Source organism: Ambystoma mexicanum, chromosome 4q (genome assembly GCF_040938575.1).
Source record: "Ambystoma mexicanum isolate Mex_15411 chromosome 4q, UKY_AmexF1_1, whole genome shotgun sequence".
Taxonomy (NCBI): Eukaryota; Metazoa; Chordata; class Amphibia; order Caudata; family Ambystomatidae; genus Ambystoma; species Ambystoma mexicanum.
Genome location: NC_090928.1, coordinates 1191372307 through 1191398800, shown reverse-complemented (window position 1 = coordinate 1191398800; position 26494 = coordinate 1191372307). Strand labels below are relative to the sequence as shown.

Genomic DNA, 26494 nt, shown 5'->3' with positions numbered 1-26494 from the left:
AGCAGGACAATCTCCATCATCTGGTGTGGGATGTCATGAGTATCCAACCTGCTGTTAGTGCAGAAACCTGAAGGGCTATATTGGATTCTGACTTTATACTTCATTGGACTATTTATTCCTTTAGAATTCAGAGGATGCCCAGTTTTTCTTATCATATCATTTCATGCTTTCTCTTGTAATCCTGTAACTCCTATGAAGTTTCCTTCTAGCCCCAAGAAGCCCTGTCTGTGCTGTTTAAAAACAACCAAACTAGCATTTGATTTTTATTGGACCCTCTGCAAGATACAGACTGAGCAGCAAACAGGTTTGATATTTTGTAATGTATAAAAAAGTGGCAAACGAACTTTAAATACTACATGTTGGGGCATCAATGGTATCTGCATGGGTGAAACCGTTTAAGCAAGATTGTATTAGTCAAAGTCCTCTTTAAAATGAAATGAGCATATGCTTCAGAAAAAGAAAGTCCTAGGAACAGACGTACCTTAGAAAGAGATAAGAACCCCTCACTGGAGAGTACTTCCGGAGCGTTTCGGTCAATGAACATACAACATGTGCAGGTAAGTTTCGGTAGCAAGTACAGACTGGCTACATCATAAATCATACACACATTCTGGATGTTAAGGATGGTGCAAAGGTACTCTGAGGTGGAATCCTCCAGTTCAGGAAAGCCATATTTATGAGCCAGGCTAAGGAAATCCAGCAGCACCTCCTCCTTCTCATCCCGCAAGGTGGCACGGCCTGTATAGATGTACTTCATGAGCATTGTAAAGGCTTCCGCTGTGGTGTCATGAAGAGTGATCTCTGCTTCTGGCTGAGATTCCCGCATCCCGCCGTACAACAATGCCCTGCATGAGGAGAAAATGGGTTAAAAACAAGGTCTTAAAGCTTGCAACTGCATCTCAAACACCCATTGTAGTTCCCTATAGCAATTCATTGGATGACCGCCCATGGTTTGAGCAGCAACATACTTAAATCGGGGCACTGACATTATATCTCACTGAAATTAATTGATAAACTAAGCCTTAGTGCCATGTATGTGCCTATGTACTGCTAGGACGCAGTGAGAAAGTGGATGCCAAATTCTTCCTTCCCTTTGGCCCACCATGAACCTCAGCAGTGTAAAGAAAACGGATAGCCTCTCTTCCCCCCACATAAATCGATAGTATAGAGAATGCAGGGGGTGAGACAAAGAAAAAAGAAAGAAAATGGAGAGAGAAGAGGAAAAGGTGATAGGTTAAGTAACAGCATATGCGCCCACAACCCACATAGAATAAAGATGTGAACTAGACATGGTTGAAACTAGCTTCCACGCAGAAGGGCCCACTAGAACAGAACAGACTACCCTTAGAGGGAGGTGGAGGGATCTTGGCAGTACGGAGTGTTAGGGAGAATTCCCATTCTATGGCTAATTTCCCTTACCTATAGAGTCCCCCAGCAGCTTTGCTGGATTTGAAGGGTTTGTTTTTTTTCTCCTGCTAAGAGTGAGACTCTTTTTCCCACTCTTAGGCATATTTGCTATGTGTGTTCTAGGCTATTTTTTGTGTTTAATGTCTATGGGGTTTATCTCACTCTCATAGGAACCATCTTTATACACATGTGTTACCCAACACCCGCCATGCAGTAACACAGGGGTGTCCTAGGGACCTCCAAACAGACTCCATACCCTGGGACTGACTACTGTCTCCCAGGGCATGTAAAGCCTCCATTGACTTTACTTGTCAATCTTTATGAACTAAACCAGTACAACCCATTTTACTATGGAAGTACTAGAAAGGGTTAATAGTTTTTCCCTGGTGTTCATTTTCAAGAGGGTACCGTACAGTGGTTACTACCAAAAGTATTCGACCGCGAATATGTCCCTATGGGATTTTCCCATTGTTCGAGGCTACCACTTTTACTGACAGCCTCTAACGAACTGCCGGTTTATATTTTTATTAACTTTAATCCGGTGTTTTTTTTTTTGTCAGAACTTTTATAATAATTCTTTCTCGTGTCCTTCTCTATGATCCTAACCCAGGTCGGGGATCCTTTGTTTGTCCTTTTGGCGGGCTTCTGCCAAGAAGCCCTCCTCTCAGCGTCTTTGGGTCTGGGGTAGACCCATTGTCTACCCAACCCCAGGTCGCATTCTGCCCTGATAGGCTGGAGGGTCTCCCGCCAGGATGACCACTCCACTGTGTGAGTGACAGCTAGGCTGTATGAATAGGGATCTTTTTGCATAAAAGGAGGGTCCTGAGGACTGGAAGAGCAAGACGTCGCCACTGGAACTAAGAAGCCGAAGAGTAGAGAAGCCAAAGACATCTGCAACGACTGAACCACTGGTGAATCCCTGCTGCAGCGTCTCACCACTTTTCTCCACACGATGAGAGAAGATATTCATCTGCAAGAGCCTTCTTCCCTTGAGCTGGTGGGGCCAACCAGTTTGACAATCGCCGTCCAGGACCTGCCTTGGTCGAATCGCCAGTGCCCTGCACTCGGAGACCGGATAGCCAGGCACCCGTCCACCACGACCGCGATTTAAAGGAGCGCATCTTTTCAAATGTTTCGGCATCACTGCGGCTGGCTTCTTCCCTGAGCAGTGCAGTAACTCGAACCTTCCTCTACGACGAGAGCCTCTCTTCCTCTGCTGGACAACACGAACTGCAGGAACTGCCAGGAACCACTGACACCACAGGAACTGCTTCCACTTTTTCAGGTACATTGTTCCGCCAGGCCTCTCGTTTCGCGGGGTATTGCTAAAGGTGTTTGAAATCCTTTACGTACCTCCTGGGTTGGCCACCCCTATGGACTAACATGGTCTTTCACTTGCTGCACCCACCTTTTCGAATCGTTTAACAAAGACTTGACTGCAGCTACAAGAACATTTTGCTCCTAGGACTTTGTCCTGTACCACTGACTCTGGCACAGACCTATTGACTCTGGCTAAATCTGTTAGAAGTGCCTTCTCTAGATTGCTTCTCACCTAGAAATGAGTTGGTGCACCTAAATCTTATAACCAGCTTTTCCTTCCCTCTTTCGTTAAACTTGTGAAGTGCCATTTTGCTCAGTTTTCGCCTCAGTATTATACATGCTAAAGTACTGCCTTGCCTAAACTATATTTCTGTACAACTTGTTCTTTCTCTCCCTTGTGAGAAATTTTTAGTGTGCCCTTTGTGTTTGGTTTTCACTGTGCCATTTTGCTCAGTTTTCACTCTTGCTCAAACTTGCCTACAATTTAATCAGGGAGTTGTGTATACTTTTCTTGACTGATTTTAACTTGCTTTAATAACTGTGATTGATGTGTTGAACTAGAAGTGTGTAAAATAAATATATATTCCTTTTAATACAAAGCTTTGGTCAGGGTTTCCTTGTGCCATAGTATTGTAGTCCTCTTGTGTAAACCCTGAATACTGCTCATCTCCCTCTTGAGATAAGTCTGACTGCTTAGCCACAGCTACCAACTAAATCTTTGTGGTACAGAGTGATACCAAAGGGGATTTATTGCTCATACCTGTAGTCTTTTCTTTCCAATACATTTTTATTAAGTGTTTCAAATGTAACAAACGCATGAAGAAACACAAAGACCCTCTTTCCCCCAACCTTTAACCCCCCCTACTCGCCCCTCCCACCTCCCCCAGATCCAAGAGTTCGAGTGGAGGCCCATCTCCAACAATGAAATAAGATGAAAATGTATAAGTGTTCACTCCGGTTGGACAGGCAAGACATCAAACCTTTATGACAGATGGATTGCAAATGAGTTAATGCGCTGGCCCTCTCAAGGCATTACAGGTCCGATTCGTCCTGAGGGCGAATTATTCCCAGCAGTTCCATAGCCTTGGGACACCAGGCCCGGCGGGCTCCTGCCTTTAGATATGACGGCAAGTTAGACCAGTCTGACACAAACTGCATGTGGAGCCCCTGAATCGTATAAGTGAGCCATTCCAAAGCCAGCAGCGACCACAGCTTCGTCACCCATTCATATTCCTGTGGAGGGTCTTTCGATTTCCACTTCCGGGCTAGAACCAAAGCCGCCGCCAGCATCATTAACACAGAGTTTGCAGTCCACTCTAGTAGATAGAGAAGAGAGCATGCCATTAAGACCCAATAAGTCCCTCCCTCTATTAGCCCCAAGTTCTAGGTTCAGCACCTGGATGACTGCCTGCTGAACGAGCGACCAAAAGGGATTACATTTTGGGCACTCCCACCACATATGAGCCCAGGAGCCCGTTGCCCCACATTCCCTCCAGCAGAACTCAGATACATCAGGGGACATTTTATTTAGTCTGAGTGGGGTCAAGTGCCACCTCAACATCAGTTTCAGCCAGATCTCCAAAGCTGAAGAGATCTTGTAAGCTTTGGGATCTGCGACCACAACTGAACCCACTCCTGATCCTCTAGGTCCCCCCCTACATCCCGCGCCCATTTGAGCATGTATGTCCTGGACTTCAGGTGTTCGTCCCGCTTTATGAGTTTGTATATGGACGACACCACCCCTTTATCTCCTGTGTCTGTGTCTAGACACTTTTCAAACTGAGTGAGGGGTCTTGTACCCGCTTGAGTGATCGATGGATGACCAGTGCCTAATCTGGAGATATGAATACCTCTGCAACTCCCCTAAACCAAAGTCCTTCTTGCACTGCTCAAATTGTTTCACCTCCCCATCCGCCAACATATCCCGGATCATGCAGCAACCGCCTTGAAACCAGGTGTCAAATGACGGGTCTCCTGCGACCGCTGGAGTAAATTGAGGATTGCCATGTATGGGTGTATACGGGGAGGGGAAAGTAGTGATATGCGCCCTTTTAATAGCTTTGTCCCAGGCGTCCCCTACGGTGGACGTAATATAGCTGCAGTACATTCTGGGCGGTCTGTCCTGCCTTGGCATCCACAGAATCCCTTCCAAGTCCCCTCCCACCAAGGCCCTATCTATGGACCTCCACACCTTCCCTCTATCATCCCTCTGCCAGTCTCTTATGACCCTGAGCTGGGCTGCCAGGCAGTACACCCTAAAGTCCGGTTCCCCAACACCCCCACGGGACGCCAGAGCCTTCATAAGGGACGCCGCCACCCTTGGCCGCCCTCGCTTACAAATGAAGCAGCTTGTTATCTTTTGTAGGGCTCTAAAGAAGGACGTTGGGTTACGCACAGGAAGGGCCGAGAAATGGTACAACAGGAGAGGAAGGATCGCCATCTTCACGGCGTTGATTCTGCCCAACCACGAGATCCCTACCAGTTTCGATTTCACCTTCTGAAGGAGCAGAGGATAATTTGCGGTGTACAAGTCGCCGAGGGTCCTGGTCAGATGAATGCCAAGGTACTTTAGCGAGTTGTCCACCCATCAAAAGCTATACACTTTAAGGTCTTGGACCGCACTGGGCGACAGGGTGAGGGGGAGAGCCTCCGATTTATGGGTATTGATTTTTAGACCTGCTACCTGGCCGAACCTATCCAGTTCTCTCGTCACTGCTATCAAGGAGGTGATCGGGTGGGTCAGTGTGAAAATCATGTCATCAGCAAAGGCTGCGATCTTATGGCTCTGTCCTCCAAATGGGACTCCCTCTATGTCTACAGCCGATCTCACCAGAAACGGTTCCAGGTGGAGAGCGTAGACAACGGGCAGCCCTGCTTAGTCCCCCTTTCTATACGTACCGGCGGTGAAATTTGGCCATTTATTGCTCAGCGCATCACTGGATTACGGTAATTTGCCTTTAGCCGTGCCAGGAAACCTGGACTGAATCCCATTTTACCCATAGCTTCGAACAGGAACCCCCACTCCACGCGATCAAAACCCTTCTCTCCATCAATCGCCAAAAGAAGGGCTGGTACATTCTTTTCTGAGCCTTTTCCACTAAATGAGCCAATCGCCTGACATTATCTGAAGTTTGCCTGCCCCTTATAAAACCTGCCTGGTCCCAGTGAATTAGTTTGGGGAGGACGCTTCGAGACGATTGGCCAGAATCTTGGTGTGGATTTTAGCATCAACGTTCATCAACGCGATGGGATGGTAGGAAGCGCAGTCAGTCAGATCTTTGCCCTTTTTGTGGATAATAATGACCTTGGCTTCATTCATAGAATCGGGGAGATGCCCTGTGGAGCCAATAGAATTGAACAATTTAGTAAGGATGGGGATTAGGACCTCTATGTGTTTTGTAAAATTCAGACATGAACCCATCAGGTCCCGGGGCTTTATTGGACGGCATGTTGTTAATCACTCTGCAAACTTCGTCCATGGTGATCTCAACCTCCAGCGCATCCCTATTGTCCCGCGAGATCGGACGACACTCGCCAAGCGGAGGTATGTCTCCTGCTCCACGCATGATGGATCATCCAAACTGTAGAGGGCCGTGTAGAATTTACAGAATTCCCCCTCTATATCTGGATTCCTAGTAAGAAGGACTCCTCCCTCCCCTTTTATTTTTAGGATAAAACTATCTCCCCATTCCTTCCGTAGCTTTCTGGCTAGTAAACGGTCGGTCTTGTTGCCCTCAATATAAAACATTTGACGCAACTTGAGGAGGGTGCGTTCGGCAGCCCTGTCTGTATTAGGTTAAGCTTACCCCTCACTGCTCTAAATTCCCTTCCAACGGCTGCCGACAGCTTATTCCCCATACGAGACATCACTTTTTAAGTCTGAGTTCAAGTTGCTGCTCCTCTAGTCTCAGCTCCCGTTCCCTTCTGGCTTTTATGGCTATAATCCTGCCTCTAATCATGGCTTTGAGGGCGTCCCACCAAATTTGGGGGGTTGTGTCCTCCTATTTATTATGGCTGGTATACTCTGTTACCTGCTCCTCCACCTCCTTAACCAGGATAGGATCCCTGAACAACGAGACTGGATACCTCCATTTCCATATACCCCTGGGGCCTTTCGGAGTAGAGAGCGTAAAGGTGAGTGGGGCATGATCTCCGAGGCCAATCGCCCCTATCTCGAGCGCCAGAGCTCTTCCCATCAATGGTTTTGATATCCAGACAGTCTACCCTCGAATGCAACCTGTGCGCATGCGAGTAGAAGGTGAACCCCACTGCATCCCCATAGAGTTCCCGCCAGACATCGACCAGGGCCAAATCACGCATTTTCTGTACCAGGTCTCCCGATGGTCCCACCTGTGCTTCCCAGGAGATGGAGCTCCTGTCTTTAGAAGGGTCCCATGCTAAATTAAAGTCGCCCAGCAGGAGAATATTAGCCCTGGCAAATTTCCCAAGGCAGGCGAGTGTATTTTGTATATTCAGCGCTAAATCTCTTCCGTGGTTGTCCTTTTGCATGGCGCTGATGGTGAGGTCAAGCCCATCCTTGAGGGCAATTAAGACACCCCCCCCCTTCTTGTGTGGTTGTGGGTCTGAAATAATCGGGAATATCCCCGAAATGTAATCCTATGGGTGTCTCTAGTGTGCACATGGGTCTCCTGAAGATCCAATACGTGGGGTTGTTCGCGTCTAAGGAACCTCTCCACCTTCAACCTCTTAACCTGGGAATTGAGGCCATTCACATTTAGTGAAAGGCACTTCAAAAAGTCGGCGCTAGCCATATCGCAAGTTTGTCGAGATCTTGCTGCCCCGCTCGGGGCCTCGGAGTTCACCGCCGTTTACCACATGAAACAGCTCTTCCACCATATTGCGCGAGACAGGCTCCCAACTCCCGACCCCTGGATCCACCCTCTTCCCCCCACCCACCCAAACCAGGCGAGTCCGGCTGGCACCAAGCCCCCCCTTGTGACCATTCCACGAGAGCCGGACTCAATAACAAACCCGGAAACTTCTCACGCAGGATAACCCAATCCCATTCCAAAGGCCCGCCCCTCCTCCCTCCCTGCTGCCCAAAACATCTCAAGTATGCTGCCCGCCAACTGTTACAGAAAACTGACGGTGACCGCATAGCTTTTCAGGGGCCTATGTGCCCCCACCCGCCTCACTCGAAGGACCCTTCAATGTACCAATGTTAGCGTCCCTCCTGGGGTCCAGGCCCGTGGTTTTTTTCTTTCCTCTCTTGGGTTTAGTGGTGGACCATTCCCAAGGTCTGCGCCCGGCAGGCTGTGCCTCCGGCGGCTCCGAGGAGGGCAGCGATCGCTCCTCCAGACCAAGCAAGGCCAGACCCTGGTCACAGGTCGTAATTTTATGGTGGGATCATTGCCAGGTGAAGGACAGACCAAACGGGTGGGCCCCTCTGTACCAAATTTGCTGTGAGCGTAGAAAGGACAGGACCGGGCCAATCCGTCTCCTTTTAACTAACGTAATCCGCGCCAGGTCTTGGTACAGAGCGATTTCATTACCATTGTGGGTAATGCGCATGGCCCTTCTCGCCTTTTCCAAGATCTTCTCCTTTAGCGCATAATTATGGAACGCCACTCGCACATCACGTGGACGAGAACCCTGCTCCGGATTGCGTGGGCCCACTCGATGGACTCTGTCAAATTGCATGTCTATGCCTGAGCCAGAGTCTAGCAGGTCGCCAAAGATCTCCTTCAAAGTTGGGGATAGCTACTGGTCTGTGATGTTCTCTGGGAGGGATTTAACCCTAATATTCGCCCTCCTAAACCTGTTCTCCAGATCCTCAGCTTGTAACTCCAGGTTCTGAGTGGCTGTCGCCAGAGTTTCTAGGAGATTGTCCACTTTCCTCGCGTCCTCTGTCAGCTCTTGGATGGCACGCTCATTAATGTCCACCCTCTCTTAGACTTTCTTAATGTCTCTTTGTATTTCCTTAAGGCCTTCTGCCAGGTCTTCACGGAGCTTGTCCATCTGTAGCTGGCCCGCCGCTGTGATCTTCTCCACCAGGTCTGCCATGAATTGGGATAGCATAGCCTGAGAGATCAGTCTGTCTCGGTCCTCGTGGGAGACCAGAGACACATTTGCCTCTGTGGGTTTGGCTGTTTCCTGGGTGGATGTCATCTCCGGATCTTTTAGCCAGAATTTCGTGAGGGGGCCCTCCGTTGGTTTCCTGGGGCCTTTTCCCTGGGGTGGGTTCTCTTTCCCCTTATTTCCGGACATCACAATTCAGGCCAGAGATATCTACCAGAAGACTGGGACACCAGGGCCCTATCCCAGGGACCAGCAGTGCCATTAAGGCCTCAGGCTTGGTCAATGCTACTGGACTCTGATCCTCCTCCGGTGCTTCTCCAAAGGGGGATGCCGCTGCAGAGCAGGCCCAGATGCGCAGAGCAGCGCGGACCTCGGCTCCAGCTGGAGCCCATTCCTGTGGATGTTCCCGGTACCAAAGTCCAATGCCCCAGCCAGAGCCCAGTGCAGTCCTCCGGGGCCCCCCCGGGGACCACGTATTCTTATTTCTCCTCTTGACATCCCCAGCCTCCGGCGGCCGGCGCCATTGTCTGAAGCCACTCAAGCTTCTGCCAGAGCTGCTGCAGGTAAATCCGCGGCCCCGGCACTGCCGCTGTTCCCTTAACCAAGGCCCTTCCAGAAAGGGGGGGGTTCTCCCACCCCCCGTGGGCACCCCAGTGCGGTGTTCTCAGATGTTCCAGGGGCCGGGGTCGCTCTCCTCCTCGCCCGCCGCGGGCAGTGCCCAAAATGGCACACCTCCCCTCGAGCCCCAGACCGCCCCCGTACCTCCACTGCCACGTCCCCCTCCGCTATCAGCCGGGATCCGAGCGGGGGCCGACCACCCTCCGCCTCTGCCCCGAGGGGGCCGTCAGCTATTCATCGGACCCGCCGCGGGAGCCCGTCCACCTCTCCTCGGGCTCCGGCGGGTCTCTCCACCTCAACCAGCCACCGGGCGAGGACTTGACCGCCGCCGCTGGAGTGCCGCCCGCAACGCGTCGCTGTCCTGTCACCGGGGCGGCTCTCTCGGGTTGAGTGTTGTTCCGCTGCTGCTATGAGCCCCCGCTGCCAACCCAAAACAGCGGGGAGGGCCGCAAGTGGGGCGGGCAGGAGAATTGCTGTTGAGAGATCGGGAGCTCTGGTGCGACATCCACCTCCCTACCTGGCCATCTTGCAATCTCATACCTGTAGTCTTAATCTTCTGTAGTGCTAGGGGAACTGCACAGGATTCTGCCTAACACGGAGTCCTGTAACTATAGACATCTGGTGGCTCAAAACACATAGGGTGGTGCTTGGAGTGCATGCTTATCTCCCCAAAACTGCGAATGAAGTATACTGGAACCAAGCAGATGACAAATCTGATTTTGGGCCCTGATGGTCTAGTTGGAATGCACAAAAGTGGAGAAGAGACCACTTTGTTGATGGGTCATGGGGGATGAGGCGCGTTAGTTGCCTAGTGTATACTGCATCCTCAACTGTGGCCTCAAGAGGTAGAATACATAGATGGTAAAGGGGAGTCAACTGGCATGCAACAGGTAGGGTAGCTACTAAAAGAAATTAAGGTGCTCTGCACAGATAGCCAAGTCTCGGGAGGATAGGCTCAGGGGCAACGTGTTCGCCTGGGGGAAAAAAAAAATAATAAAATAAAAGACATGGAGCAGCACAGGTCCGATTCCCCGGTCCACGCTTAGAAACCTCTGGGTATTAAGTGTGTTATAAATAACCTACCATATGATATCAAGCATTGGTCACATAATTAAAAGGGTCATTTGGGCAACTTTGGCTATAGACAAGTTATAGGCACTAGTGAATAGTCAGCTTTCCATAGACAACCAGGGATTTAAAAAAACGAGGGCAGGCAGACAGTTTAAGGAACAGGACGTGGCACTAAAAAGAGGACAACATATAAATTAGCAAAACGTTGCAGCCTGTGCATTCTGGGTGAAATGCAAAAGAAAACAGACAAGAAGGCTAAATAAGTAATTACATGTTTCATGAAGAAGGTGGAAAGGACATGATGCTTAATAGCGCCCACAGGGCAAGAATCAGCAAGAAGTGGCCCAGAGCAGGAGTAATATGGTGTCGATATTACCACAATTAACTTCTAGTCCTGACGAAATTGCAGAAATTGAATGCACAAATTTGAAGGTGCTAAGGTTTCGATCTAGCAGGCTTTCGGTTTAACTGAGTAAACGCTTAACATCACAGCTTCCTGATAACTACATCCATTATCGCTGGGATCATTAGTTTACAATACTCTGAACATAAGGGTGGGCAGTATCAGATTATCAAGATGGACAAGGTTCAGCATGCACCCAATTGAATCAAGTGTACTAGAAGGTAACAGCGATCAGACTCAAAGTCATCATCCCTCTCTTGTCCAATAGATCTGGGCTATGGAATGAAAAGCATTGCATGTTTGGGAAATAGAGAAAATGTAACACCTTCCACAAATGATGAACCCTGCCACCCCTGAATTACAGAGATTGCACTGCTAATTGCTGGATGCTACAGATCTATCTGTTAACGATCAGGGGGATTGAAACAGGAGTTAATATGTGCACAACTGATTTAAAAGGATGTTTTGACAGATTGAATAGGTGTAGGTTTAAACTGAAGTCACGTGAATTTGGAATACAGATCACCGATGTGGGCAGGGACGTGGAGAGAAGGGGGAGGGGGCAAGGTGAGCAGGACCTACCGAGCAGCACAAACTTGACATCTCAATAGAAGAGAAAGTGTTTGGACCAATATTTGGGGGTCTATTTAAATGCGGATTGTTGAAGAATAGAATGCTAAAGTCTTGGTTTCTTGAAGGGGGTTTTGGAAAAGATGGCCGAAAATTATATTACAGGAGGATGCAAGGGGTTGGCTACGGATGAGAGGGCTTGGCTTGCGATGCTGGTGTGTACAATGTTCTAATGGAGATTGATGATCAAACTAGATGGGAACACTGAATATAAACAGATTTAATCAGGCAGCAAAAGATTGTAAAGAGTTTCAGGAAAAAAAACTTTCCTTTTTGTTCAAGAAAAACATTTTTAGGAGGGCTGCACGGTCCAAATCAAGGGAAAGTGTTTATGGAAAAGACATTTAGGTTAATCAAGGGGGGTGGGCCCTGGTGTAGTAGGAGGACATTTGAATGTAATTGTAGACTGTGGCAAGCCAGAAGAAGGACTTGAACCTGAGGACATGTTATCAAGAAGCTTTATTTAAAATACACCTTTCTAGCCCTATTGCTAAAGAGGAGTTCCCTTCCTATCAAAACTATAACTAAGGTGCTTGTCAATAGTCAAACCAAAAAGAAGAGTCCTCAGCCCAAACATATCTGCTAAACTGGCCCTATCATTTAGAAAAATATAAAGAAAACCTAGGCCGAGTGCTCTGCACTCAGTGTGGTTTCACCCCGATCGCTCACGGGCATAGAAGGATCCTTTCCTGGTTGTGGATTCAATAAGTGTCTGTAGAAAGACCATTCTCAACATTTTAACAAGTCTTGCCAGTCTCTCAAAGTTCCAAAGTTACCAAAAGTTCCTCAATGAAGTCTCAAGTCCCTGAAAATACGAAGTGTCAGAATTTCTTTAGGTGGAGAGGTATTTCCCTGATCCCTCTCCACAACTGGTGGTGACCTCTCCCCACTTGCGTCACATCTTGGAAGTCTCTGTTCACACTGGTATTGGTTCTTCAATCTGTTTATTTGGCCTCTTTAGCCCCCATGGGTTCCTATGTCCCAATGTATCTCTTATCTCTATGGGTTATTGGTAACTCCTCTTGTTATGTGGCTCTCTAAGCTATTGGGAGTTTATGAGCCATCAGGTGTATTCAAATCTGTGGCGCCAGGCTCATCAATAAGAAAAGACATCTGCTTGAGGAACTATTTTATTTAGGCTTTCAGCCAACATGGAGGCATCCACATAGCTTGATTCCTAGAACCAAGCTATACGGTCTAGTGTTTTGGGTGTGGTGGCCAGGGGACTACTTTACCTGGACTACTTTACAGTGGCTATTTAAACCACACCCGAACAAGACAACACGCTTTGCGTTACTTTGCTTCTAGCAACGTGACGCTCACCGTGTCCAGCCTTCTCACGAGCCTGGTGAATTCCGGACCTGCAGAAAAACCAAGAACATCGTTAGCAGCAGAATCTTACCTGCATTCAGCATCCACTGAGCAGCTCTGTTGGTGGAGTTCACCGCCCGAATCGGAGGAGCTGAGAAAAGAAGGAAAACATCATTAAAGGAAGTAGTGGAGACATTACTACCACAAAGCGCTTAAAGACTTACCTGGTTGGTTGCTTTTCGGCCGGCATAGCTCCGGAACTCCATCTGCACTGGAAACTCACTGCGACCTACGAAAAGAGAAAAGCACAGGTCAGTGAGGACAAGACATTGCTGCGCTACGCAAAGCGCCTCCTTACCGTATCATAGCGCTATAGCGCGCCATCATCTCCCGGTGAGAACCAGCATATCCAGTTCTCCAAGCGGACACTCTGCGCTCCTAGGGAGATTAAAAAAAGAGACATTCAGAACAGAGGAAAGGCATGCAAGAATTACGCCGCCATCAATCGCAATAAGACCCATCTGAAAGACACTACAAGGGTAGCAGTCAGTGAAGTAACTGGACCGCCCGCACCCCCAAAAGACAACATGCCCCTGCCCAGAGAGCAGGACGGAGAGCCCACCGATTCCGACAACCAGGTGAGAAGAGAACCCAGAGGGGCTGAAAACACAAGGGAGGTGGGGGAAAACTTACCTTGATCACCCCGTCCTAATATAGTCTTCATTTCCAGGCGGAATCCCATCGACACCGAGACCACACCAGGGAATCATTGGGAAGGGCACCAACGACCAACTGGCTGGGTGGCGTCCCCGTGGATACCAGGTGAGCGTAACAGGTACGTAGAAATCATATGTACTGGGAATATAAAAAGAGATGCAGTAAATGTATATACGCAGAAACGCAAGGTAGATGAGAAGAACAAGTTATTTACCCCATGTAATGTTCTTTCGACTGGATGTTCCTCCCACGTATTCCTCATCTTTTGATATCTCCAATATCCAGCTTCAGCTGCATTAGCAAATAATTTTGGCAGAGGGCACTGTGCCTCAATGCAATCGACTCGATGTCCCTCAAGGATGATGTTATTGAAGGTATACATAGCATGTTGTGATAGATGCTATCTATAAGCAATACGAGGATACCACTGCACCGGGTCCTCTTCCTCCTTACAACATGGAGGAGTTTCAGTTTGCCGACAGCGGACTAGTGTTCCCAACAGCCGCCGACGTGCTGGGAGTCCCGCCTCCTGACGCGCGCAATGCTTATCTGGCTACACGTACGGCAATCCAGTGCGTTGCTACTCTCCAGCGAGACCAGCCACGCTCTGCAAGTTCGTCTCCTTATCTCCTTATTTCCTAAAAACTCTGTAGAACCATTTGGTTACTAGGTCAAGGGACTCCCCTTTTGTGGTCATCATCTATCTGTGTCTTCCATTAATTTCTTAGTGCGGGGCTGGGATAACGAAGGATCGTTCACGGCGACTTTCACTATCACGGCATCACGGAGACACCGCTCCTGACAATCAGCAAACAGCAATCGGGTAGGTCCCATCGATAGTCTAGTATTCCAGCTCTCTCTCTCTCTCTAATTAAGGCAGCGGGAGAATAGCGGGAGAATTTCCGTTTCATCATTATTCCTTCTATACTTCCAGATGTCAGATCACCAATTCAATCTCTGGGGATTGCGCCTGCTTCGCCTCCGATTATTGCAAACTTCCAGAACAGACCTCTTCACCGCTTCCTTTTCTAAGGGTAACGTTGGTCTCAAATTAGTCTCTGTAAGATTTTCGCTTTAGGGAACTTGCACCATCAGTTATTGAAAGCACTCTGTTCCTTGTTCTCTGTTGCAGGCCCTTTACAGAATGTCTCTAGCATCTTTCCTCAAAGACCACATCCTCCGTCGTTTGGAGACTTCTGATTTGTACATCAGGGTAAGCTACGACTCCCAGTTTGAGCTCCCACTTTGTTCCTTCCTAGTTAGGGTAGCTCCCTCTTTTAGTGAATCCTGTTTCACCTCTGATATTGTTCTTTAATCCTAATTATCACTTACTAGGTGAACAACCTTGCCCTCCTTGAGAGAAGACCCATTCAGAACAGACGAGGAAAGCTGTTGACTGGACACCTCGAACTCTAGCAGCACTTCCCTACACAGGGTTTTTTCCCCTTTCGGGGGGTTTTCCCTGGAGGTCCCACCGTGGGCTGAATCATTCAGTTCTGGTCGGCGGAGGGGCTTCTAGGTATTTCCCCATTTTCTTCCATCTCAGAGGACAGCTGCGCAAGAGAAGAATTCAGGTGGGTGAATCCAACTCATTGTTTGAACCTTGTCAAGACGAATGTAGTACTAATTATTACAGATAGCAACGCCCAAAAGAAGAGAATTTAGTTTGAGGCCGTTTTTGGCATGGTTCAAACATTTTTTGAGTTACACCTCAGGATAGGATGGACCAACAAATCCAGCAGCTGATAGCTGCAGTTCAATCTTTAACGTCACAAGTACAAACCCTCAAACAAGAGAATGCAGCACTCTTACAGAATAAGCAGCAGGCTGCTCAGCAACAGGCGGCACAACAAGTGGCAAGTGGAAGGATTCCTCTGTGCTCTGAAGTTCCCCCGGGGGCATTAGCTGGAGGACAGTTTGATGGAATCCCTCATCGGGTAAAATAATTTCTGGATGCTTGTACTGTGCAGTTTGCTTTCAAGCAGGCTTTTTTTCATACGGATAGAGACCGTGTTGGTTACACGATTTCTCAAATGTCAGGACCTGCTATAGCCTGGGCCACCCCATTGGTCACTTTGAATAACCCGATCCTTGACTTATATACGGCATTCAGTAACAGCATTCGCACAATGTTTGCTAGACAAGAAATAGGGGTAGCCTCTCAAGAACACTTATTAGATCTAACCAAGGGGAACCAAGACATTCTAACTTATATCACCCGATTTAAACAAATGGCAAGCGAGACAACCTGGTCGGATGATGCCCAGGTTACCCTATTTCGTAGAGGTCTTTCCGAAGAGCTGAAGGATAAGGTCTCTCGGGTACCTCGCCCTTCATCCTTAGCAGAATTAGTAGCACTAGTGATGCAGTTGGACTATCGAATTAGAGAACGGAACAGTGAAAGAAGAAAAGGAAGAGTTACGCCCTTTTCCTTCTCTGTCTTCATCCACTACAACTAAATCCAGTATGAAAGAACCCATGCAATTAGAAAGCACGACTCCTCGAGGTCCACTATCTACAGAAGAGCGTATCCGAAGGAGAACCCACAATTTATGTATGTACTGCGGGGCACATACACATTCAGTGCAAGAATGTCCGATCGCCCCCCCCCCCCCCCCCAAGAAAGTCGGGAAACGCCAGCGCCCGACCGTAGGAGGAACCACGGTTTGGGAACCCTCTTTAGTATCAGGTTCCTCAAACAAATTGCAAAATTTCCTGTGTCTCAATGGCCCTCCGACTGGTATGATGGTTTTGAGGGTAACCTTAAGATTTGGAGAACATATTCTGTCTGAAGTTTCGGCTCTGGTGGATTGTGGAGCTGCCGGCAATTTTATAGATGATCATTGGGCCAGACAGAAAGACATTCCCCGCTCAGCAAAGGCAGAAGCCATTCCAGTTGAAAGTGTGTACGGGAGTCCCTTGATATCGGGTCCAATTATGAGCCAAACCAATCCTCTAACTATGTCAATAGCTTCACATCACGAGGTGATTACGATGGACATAATCCGGGCGGCCCATTATCCCATTATTCTGGGGCTACCATGGTTACGAAGGCATAATCCTTTTATCAATTGGAGAGCCGGTTCACTATTTTTGGGGTCAGAGTATTGTGTGGATCATTGTATTGGGGGCCCAGAACAGAAGATTGAGACTCCCGAAGGATCCATCCGGGAAACCCGGATCCCAAGGATGCTCAACTATATAATCGGGCCTTCCCAAGGAATATCAGGAGTATGAGGAAGTTTTTTCTACGTCAGAATATATGCAACTCCCACCTCATCGTCGTGACGACTGTGCCATAGAGCTAGTTCCTGCGCAGCCTCTTCCTTTCGGCCGAATGTACATTCTCTCTAAATCTGAGAGGGAAGTCCTTCGGGAGTATTTGAACACTCATTTGAAGAACGGTCTGATTACAGAGTCCACATCCCCAGCAGCTGCCTCATTCTTTATTCCAAAAAAGAATTCCTCAGAGCTTAGACCCTGTATAGACTACAGGGGTCTAAATAAGATCACTATTCCAGACAAATACCCGATGCCACTAATCCCGGATATTTTGGAAGCCGTACAAGGGGCCAACCGTTACACCAAACTAGATCTTAATGGGGCGTATCATCTGATACGAATTAGACAAGGAGATGAATGAAGACTGCGTTCAGAACTCCCTTCAGGCATTTTCAATACCAAGTGATGCCCTTTGGATTATCGAACGCCCCCGCAGTTTTTCAAAGGTTCATGGACCATCTTTTCTCTGACCTTCTCCTTCATTCGGTAATTGTCTATTTAGACGATATTGTAGTATTTTTGGACAATCTTCCAGATCACAAGATCCATGTCCAGGAAGTCCTGAGCCGACTACACCCAAACAATTTGTATTGTAACATGGAGAAATGCTAATTTCATCAACCGCAGATGACCTATTTGGGTTACATTTTATCGGCCCAAGGGATTGCTATGGATCCAGCAAAGGTTTCCACTTTCAAGGAATGGCCTGTGCCTACAAACTGTAAAGAGATCCAGCGATTTGTGGGATTTTCCAATTTTTACAGGTGCTTTATCCCAAACTTCTCATCTCTTACCCTTCCTTTAACGAACCTGCTAAAGGAAGGAGTTCCTTATGTTTGGACCACCGTCACTCAAGAATCTTTTGAGGAACTGAAGACTCGGTTCACTTCGGCTCCCATATTGAAGACCACTGATCAAAATCAGGGATTCATTATCGAAACCGATGCCTCCCAAAATGCTTTAGGGGCAGTACTGTTACAAAAGGATGATCAAGGTCATGAACGGCCCACAGCTTACCTGTCTACAACATTATCTCTGTCTGAATGGAACTAAATGGTTTTGGAAAAAGAACTGTTGGCCATTAAAAGAGCATTTGAAGAATGGAGACATTTGTTACTAGGGCCTGTTACTCCAGTTGAAGTCAGAACAGATCACCACAACCTACGCATTTTACAATATGCACAAACCAACCTGCAATAGCAGACAGGCTCGCTTGGCCCATTTTTTCTCCCCTTTTCGAATCATCTTCTCCTTTATTCCGGGGAAGAACAATTTGCAGGCAGACGCTCTATCAAGAAAGGACCCTACACCATTGAGTCCTTTCCGAGCGGACCCTATGTTTTCTTGCTCTATGCTGAAGATAATCAAGCCCCTCAAATTTTGGAAATGCCTGGAACAACAATCTGGTCCGTCGGCGTTGAAAAGACTCTCTTTGGCTCAACAAAAAGCTCTGACCAAGAAAGATGGCTGCTATTTTCATGGTCTGCAGGTTTTCTTACCTACAAAAATTCTACGAAAAGAAGTTTTGAAGTGGTGTCATGACTCTAAATCTTCAGGAAATCGAGGATGGTATACCACCTGCGAATTGATCTCCCGTTACTTCTGGTGGCCTTCTTTAAGAAGCGACGTGCAACAATACGTCGATTCATGTCCCATGTGTCTGCAGACTAAGAGCCCCCGACAGCCCCCCTTAGGGAAGTTAGTAAGAATGGCAATCCCCTCTCGGCCATGGCAAATCATCTCTACCGATTTCGTAGTGGATCTGCCCCTCTCAAGAGGTCATTCAGCCATTATGGTAACAATCGATACTTTCACTAAGATGGCGCATTTTGAACCACTCGAGGGACTTCCGTCCGCTGCTCAGATGGCACGAAAGTACATTGACAAGATATTTACAAGGCATGGATTACCGGAAGTCATCATTTCCGACAGAGGTTCACAGTACACATCTAGGTATTGGAAAGAGATCTCCAAAATATTAGGAATCACGCGAGCTTTAAGTTCTGGTGATTAACACCAAACCAATGGGCAGACTGAAAGGCTTAACCAGACCTTGGAAGGGTATTTGCGAAATTACATTTCAGCAGCTCATGATAACTGGTCAGATTTGTTACCGCTGGTGGAATTCGCATACAATAATTCCTATCATTCCTCACTCAAAACCGCACCATTTTTTTGTTCATACGGACTCCATCCGACCATCTTTCCTACCAGCAAACACTCGGATGTCAAATTTCCAGACGTGGATCAGCTGATGGGACAGATACATCAGGGTCATCTAGCTGCCACGAAGGCTCTTACTGAGTCTCAAGAAAGAGTGAAGAGATTTGCAGATCGCCGACGTACTCCTGCTCCTGCCATCAACCCCGGGGATTGGGTATGGTTGTCTTCTCGGTTCCTCCCTAGACATCTTCGACCTTCAAAACTATCACCAAGATATCTGGGCCCATTTCGGCTGATTTCAGCCATCGGCCGTGCAGCATTCAAAATTAACCTCCCCATGACGTGGTCCCGGATTCATCCGGTGTTCCACGTCTCTCAATTGAAACCAGATGTCTGGAGTACATTTCATCCTAAGGTTTCGATTCGTCCTCCTCCGGTACAAGGATCTTCAGGATCGAAATACGAAGTATCCGGTATTTGTGATTCTGGACTCCACCATGGGAGAGTTCAATATCTTGTGGACTGGAGGGGGTACTCCCTTTCAGATCGAACTTGGGAATCGCACAATCGCAGTTCATGCCCCACGACTAGTTTGAAAATTTCATCTGAAGCATCCGAACAAACCAGGGGGCGAGATTCTTAGGAGGGGGCATACTGTGATAAATGCTATCTATAAGATAGCGCAATACGAGAATACCACTGCACCAGGTCCTCTTCCTCCTTACAACATGGAGGAGTTTCAGTTTGCTGACAGCAGACTAGTGTTCCCAACAGCCGCCGACGTGCTGGGAGTCCTGCCTCCTGACGCGCGCAAAGCTTATCTGGATACATGGACGGCAATCCAGTGTGTTGCTACTCTCCAGCGAGACCAGCCACGCTCCGTGAGTTCGTCTCCTTATTTCCTAAAAACTCTGTAGAACCATTTGGTTACTAGGTCAAGGGACTCCCCGTTTGTGGTCATCATCTATCTGTGTCTTCTATTCATTTCTTAGCGCGGGGCTGGGAAAATGAAGGATCGTTCACAGCGACTTTCACTATCACGGTGTCACGGAGACGCTGCTCCTGACAATCAGCACACAGCAATCGGATAAGGTCCCATCGATAGTCTAGTATTCCAGCTCTCTCTCTCTAATTAAGGCAGCGGGAGAATAGGGGTAGAATTTCTGTTTGATCATTATTCCTTCTATACTTCCAGATGTCAGATCACTAATTCAATCTCTGGGGATTGCGCCTGCTTCGCCTCCGATTACTGCAAACTTCCAGAACAGACCTCTTCACCTCTTCCTTTTCTCAGGGTAACGTTGGTCTCAAATTAATCTCTAAGATTTTCGCTTCAGGGATCTTGTACCATCAGTTTTTGAAAGCACTCTGTTCCTTGTTCTCTGTTGCAGTCCCGTGACAGAATTTCTCTGGCATCTTTCCTCAAAGACCACATCCTCCGTCGTTTGGAGACTTCTGATTTGTACATCAGGGTAAGCCACGACTCCCAGTTTGAGCTCCCACTTTGTTCCTTCCTAGTTAGGGTAGCTCCCTCTTTTAATGAATCCTATTTCACCTCTGATATTGTTCTTTAATCCTAATTAGCACTTACCTGGTGAACAACCTTGCCCTCCTTGAGAGAAGACCCATTCAGAACAGACGAGGAAAGCTGTTGACTGGACACCTCGAACTCTAGCAGCTCTTCCCTACACAGGGTTTTTTCCCCTTTCAGGGGGTTTTCCCTGGAAGCCCCTTTCCCTATTTTCGTGCTGCTCAGAGGACAGCTCCGCAAGAGAAGAATTCAGGTGGGTGAATCCAACTCATTGTTTGAACCTTGTCAAGATGAATGTAGTACTAATTATTACACATGTGCAGCGCCCATTGGCTTCAGTTCTGCTTTTTTGTGTCATTCTTAGGTAGAACTACCTGCATTAAAGCGAATTAGCCCATACTAGACTCTGAAGGAGTGCAAGCTGCAATAACATGAACATTTTACTGCGTGTTAGGCTCGGAGGGGCGATGAGGAATACGCAGTCGAAAGAAACGTTACCAGGGGTAAGTAACTTGTCAGTAATGCTTTGTAAAAGTGTGAATTGTAGACCAAGTGGCTGCCTCACAATTTATTTTTTTATAGGAACACCTCTTTGCAGAGCATAAGAAGTAGCCATGCCCCTAGTGGAATGGGCTCTCAAGCTTTCTGGGGGATCATTCCAGGGCAGCCTACAACATTCAGTAATAGCTCAAATAATCCATCTGGACAATGTCTGTCTGGTTACAGCCTGTCCCAGCCCATTCTATAAACAGCTGGTCATCCAGACGAAACTTAGACATCCATGAAATGTAGAAAATCAGAGCCCTGCGTGGGTCGAGTCTGTGTATCCTCTCCTCTTCCTTGCCCAGATGAGGTGGAGGGTAGAAAGTAGGTAATACTATCTTCTGTCCCAAGTGAAAATCTGATATGACCTTAGGTAGGTATGAAGGTTTGACCCCGAGGACGACCTTGTCCTTATGAAAGACCGTAAAGGTGGCTTAGAAGATAGTGCCTGCAAATCACTCACCCTACAGTATGATGCTAGCGCTACCAACATGATGATTTTGAAAGTTAGTAGACTTAAGGGACATGAACGAAGCGGTTCAAATGGTGCACACATGAGAACAAGATTAAGGTCCCAAACCGGAATCTGAAAAGGAGATGGAGAGAACACATTAGTGAGCCCCTTTAGAAATTGTATCACCAAAAGGTATTTGAAAATATGACGTTTCCTCAGGCTAGCACTTGAAGATGGAAAGCGCTGCCAAATAAGCTTTAATGGTCCCAACCTGGAGCCCAGATTGGCCAAGAACAGCAGAAAAGATAACACCTCTGGTGTTTTGCATAGCAAAGGATCCACATTCCTATCCCTGCATCAGCTGCAGAATTTTTTTCAACGGCTGTGGTACAAACACTTTGTTGCTAGCCTTTTGGCCGAAAGCAAAATCTACATTACGTCATCTGGGAGGACCCAATGCTTATACCTCAGCCTCTCAGAAACCATGCATGAAGGCTGAGTGTCTTGACCTCTGGATGGAGAACCCAACCCTTCTCTCGCGAGAGAAGGTCCTCTCTTTGGAGCAGTTCAGTTCGGACTTCCGGTTGACACTGGTCGCGAACAGATCCACCTGAGGGGTTCCTCAAAGGACAAAGATTTCTTGAAGGACTTCCTGAGCTAGTTCCCACTTGTTGGAGAATGTGCTCTGCCTGCTCAGAGCGTCTGCCGCCCTGTTCTCCTCTCTGGCTAGGTGAACTGCCGATATGGAGATTCCGTCTTGAATTGGCCAGAACCAGAGCTGCATTGCCTCTCTGCACTGTGGTAGTGACCCTACAGCTCCTCGTGTTGAGCTAGTACATGGCCAGTGTGTTGTCCATTATTATCAGGACATTCTTCCCCTCGTACAAAGGGCAGAAAAGCCTTCAGCGCATGTCTAATTGCTCTCAGCTCCAAAAGATTGATGTGTAGTTTGTCAGATCGTTGGCGTGGGCATGGGCTCTCCATCCCATGAGTGAGGCGTCCGTAACTACTACTGTTAGCTCCGGCCATGTTGCCAAAAAGTTTACCACAGGAGATCCTGTGCTACTCTGTTTGGAACCTAAAGTAGGTCAGACATGTTACCCAAGATTTGAGACCATTGTGTCCTTAGAGCCCATTGAGGGATCTCATTCTCAGGTGAGCCTCTTGCATCAAGAAAATGCAGGATGCCTTGAGGCAGAGCAACCTCAAGAAGTCGAAGGCCGAGAGATGCTGGACACTCTGAAATATGGTGATCCCTCACCTTGGATGGCGAGGTCTTTCCCAAGGATGTATTCAGTATAGCCCGATGAACTGGAGCTTTTGAGATGGTATCAGGTGGTGGGACTTCTTGTAATTGATGCAGAAGCCCAGTCTGTGGAGAGAGTGGCAGGTCACGCCAAGATGATCCAGGACTTGTCTGGGAGAACGCGTCCTGAAGAACACATCCTGATCAGCCAATCGTCGAGGTAGGGGTAGAAATGAATCCCCCCTCTCCCGAGACTCGCTGACACCACCGCCATCAGTTTGGTGAAAACCCTTGGGCACAGGTCCGCCCCAACAGCAGAACCCGCAACTGATAATGAGAACTGCCAACAGCGAACCTCAGGTACTTTCCGTGCTTGGCACATGAAAGTAAGCATCCTGAAGGTTCAATGACGCCATTCAATCCTGGAGCTGGAGGGCCTGAAGGATCTGAGAAATTGTGACCATCTTGAACTTGTCCTTCCTGAGGAACTTGTTAAAGTATCTCAAGTCCAAGATGAATCTCAGCCCTCCCTCCTTGTTGGGGGATAAGGAAATATGGAGAATATCATCCTTTGTTCCTATCCGTTACCAGTACTGGCTCTATAGCACCTTTCTCTAGCAGGGTCAACATTTCCTCCACAAAGAACGGGTCTGGAACCTTTAACGAATGACTACCCGGTGGATGATTCTGAGGTCTCTGAATGAAGGGACGGCAGTAACCTTGGGCTATGGTTTGTAATGCCCAAGCATCTGAAGTAATATCCCATTCTTTCAGATGCTGAGACAGTCTACCTCCAACCAGGGTGTCGTGAGACAAGACCTCAGAGAGGTTTTGCGGCAGCTGAAGCAGTGGCTGATGGTAAAGATGCTGCTGCTTGGGAGGGCTTTTCACCTCTCCTCGTCCACCACGAGGGAATCTTTTGCCCCTTTGACCAGCCATTCCTCTCGCTCTTCCAACTGAGGAGTAGTAGCGAAAGGATCTACTTCTCCAAGACGGTCCCACTGGGGGGAAAGGGCTGAGGCTGTCTAATAGCAGCACCTGGTGACTTGGCTGCCACCTTCAAGGTCTGTAGCTTCTCAAGGCTTTTGAAAGCCTTTCTACCAAAAATATGAGACCCATCAAAAGGCATATTAAGCAGTGTAGACTGTACGTCCGGTGCAAATCCAGACGTCCTAAACCACGCAAACCTGCCTATCACGGTGCTTGCCGCCATGGCTCTGCTGATACGGTCAGCAGAATCCAAACCCATCTGAAGAGACTCACACATGGCATCTTTGCCATCTTTTACAATGGCCAAGCAACCGTCTCTTTCCTCCACTTTGGGAATATGTTCAGCCACCAAGGATATACAGTCCCATAGAGTGTAGGTGAATTTCACAAGGGAACATGTAGAGTTGGCTAATTTGAGAGCCATGCTCCTAGCAGAAAAGACTTTCCTTAACCAGGCGTCTTTACGTTTATCCCGATCTGGTGGGATCGTCGGATAGTCAGCCTGCTTGGAGGTAGCGGTTGCTGTTTGCACCACCAGATTTTCTGGGGTAGGATGTTTTGACAAGTAGCTAGGTTTACTACTCAACGGCCTATATTTTTTGGTCAAATTCCTATTGACTGCCGCACTGGATTCTGTTGCTTCCCAATTTGCACTTCAACATGGAAGGGTAGGATAGGATCCCTTTGAGGATCTTTGTCTAGGATATGGGTGAGGTCATCCTGTTTGAATGGGATGGCAGGCCTGCTCCATCCCAGATAATCAACTAACTTGGTCATTAATTGTCTGTACAAGGCAATCTGTGTGCTAATCTGGTTCTGGCTTACCAAAATCCAACTCTGGTGAAGTGTCCACTCCACTGGCCGTCTGTAAATATTCACCAGGTCCCATAGCCTAGATTCTTCTGATATGAAGCTATCAAGGACCTTTGGAGTGCCATACCGCAATCCAAAAAGTGCATCGTTGTCATCTGATGGTTTATTGCCCTCATAAATGGAAGTGCGTGACTTAAAGAAATCCATCCTAGGCAAAGGCGTGAAGGTTTTCTGAATTACTGGCAAAGGCGTCAATGGTTTCGAAGGTTTCGAACCAGATGCTAATTGAGTCGTTGATGTCTTAGATGAAGAAGTCTTGGACGTCGATGGCACCAGTGGCGTTGATGAGTTTAACATCAACTTGTCCTTGGATTTTGTCTGTGACAGACTTCGATGGCTCGAAAGGATTCCTTGAAGACTTCATTGTGTCGAGGCCTCTAACGCTCTCGATGGGAATCGGGTCTTCGTCCCGGGCTCGAGGGCGCACAGGATTTGGCTCGAGCCCTTTCCTTACAGGCTTCAGAAGGCACGGGAGGAGCATGTCCTACTTGCTTCGAGGGTTTCTGGCTCTCAAAATATTTTTTCATTTCCTGCCTGAATTATTCCCTTTCAGCCAGACTAGAAGCCCTAATGGGGCAAGATATAGTCCTCTCTGGGGAGGTGTCGGACAGGGGTTGACAAAGTAGGCGATTTTTTAATGCCTTTCCTTCGATTTCCTCGACGAGGAGTGGTGGGAACCACTCCGTAACCTGGATCTTTTAGTCTTCTTCTGTCGAGGAGTCTCATCTCTTGCTTTGTCGGAAGAAAGTTCTTTCAACAGGGTAGTCAAAGGGGATTTTTGGGGGGGGGGGTCTACCTACCGCCAATTTCCCTTTACGCTCCTTCAGTGCTTTCCCGACACTTCGGACAGGCCACGGTCTTGCGCTCCACACCGAGACACCACAAGCATACTCGATGTGGGTCCGTCAGCAACATCTTGGCGTCGCAGTCTTGGCCTTTTTTTTAAACCCGGTCTTCAGGGTTGTCAGAGCGAAGACATTTTTTTGATAATTCTCGAAGATATATCTGAAGCATGCCCTGGTTCCCAAAGAAATGAACTGAAGCCAACGGGTGCTGCGCCTGCTATATATACCTTCGATGGCATCATCCTCGAGACAGCGACCCTCGAATGACATCGAGTCGACCGCATCGACCCACAGCGCCCTCTGCCGGCATCTTTTTCCAAAGCAGCTGAAGCTGGATATTGGATATCAAAAGATGAGGAATATATGGGAGGACACAATCCATTCCAAATATAGACACTTACTACAGTAGAAAATACAACATGGGTAAAGCAGCCATGTTGAGAAGCTGGATGTCCGTTTCATGTAATAGTAAGCTAAAAAAATAAAAACAAGGAGAGAGACCAAGGCTACAGAGCTGACAGGCACTGAAATAAAAAAATTGTGCAGGAACAAAGAATATTTAGTTGGCTAAGGATCAAGGAAGTGAGGAGCAACTGCAAAGTACAAAAGTAGTTGAAGAGGATAAGCCATGTACGCAATACATATTTCTCTTAGATTAAGGTAAGGAGTAAACATTTGCAAGTGCAAAGTATTCTACAATTAAAAAGAAAGCCTATGCAAGACGGAGCACCCAAGTGTCCAGAGGCCAAAAGAGCACTAACACCCAGTATAATTGAATGAAATAGCATAAATAAAAAGATAGAATGGACAAATCATGGTCTCCTCAAACGTGGCGCAAGACCAGAAAACAAGGCCTATTCATAACGCTCCAGACGAAGATAGAAATGTACCCTCAATCCTTAAGAAGTTATGGAGAAGAGAACAGTCAGCAAGGTCAACTACAAAGAAAAGGCCTTGGCAACTGATGAGATGGTAAGGCTAATTGGCCAAGTGGGAAGTTGTGCGACATTGTTCCCCGCTGCCAACGAGCCGAATGTCTGGAAGGGTATGC

At 47.7% G+C, this 26494-nt stretch overlaps 1 protein-coding gene across 1 annotated transcript in view; it reads right to left on the bottom strand.

The window, feature by feature from the left end:
* Positions 1 to 26494, bottom strand: part of BTBD9 (BTB domain containing 9) — a 1399080-nt gene that overhangs the window by 1231095 nt on the left and 141491 nt on the right. Inside the window, exon 3 of the mRNA XM_069608758.1 lies at positions 482 to 845. Within this exon, the coding sequence (XP_069464859.1) occupies positions 482 to 845 (364 nt within the window). The remainder of the gene's footprint in view (positions 1 to 481; positions 846 to 26494) is intronic.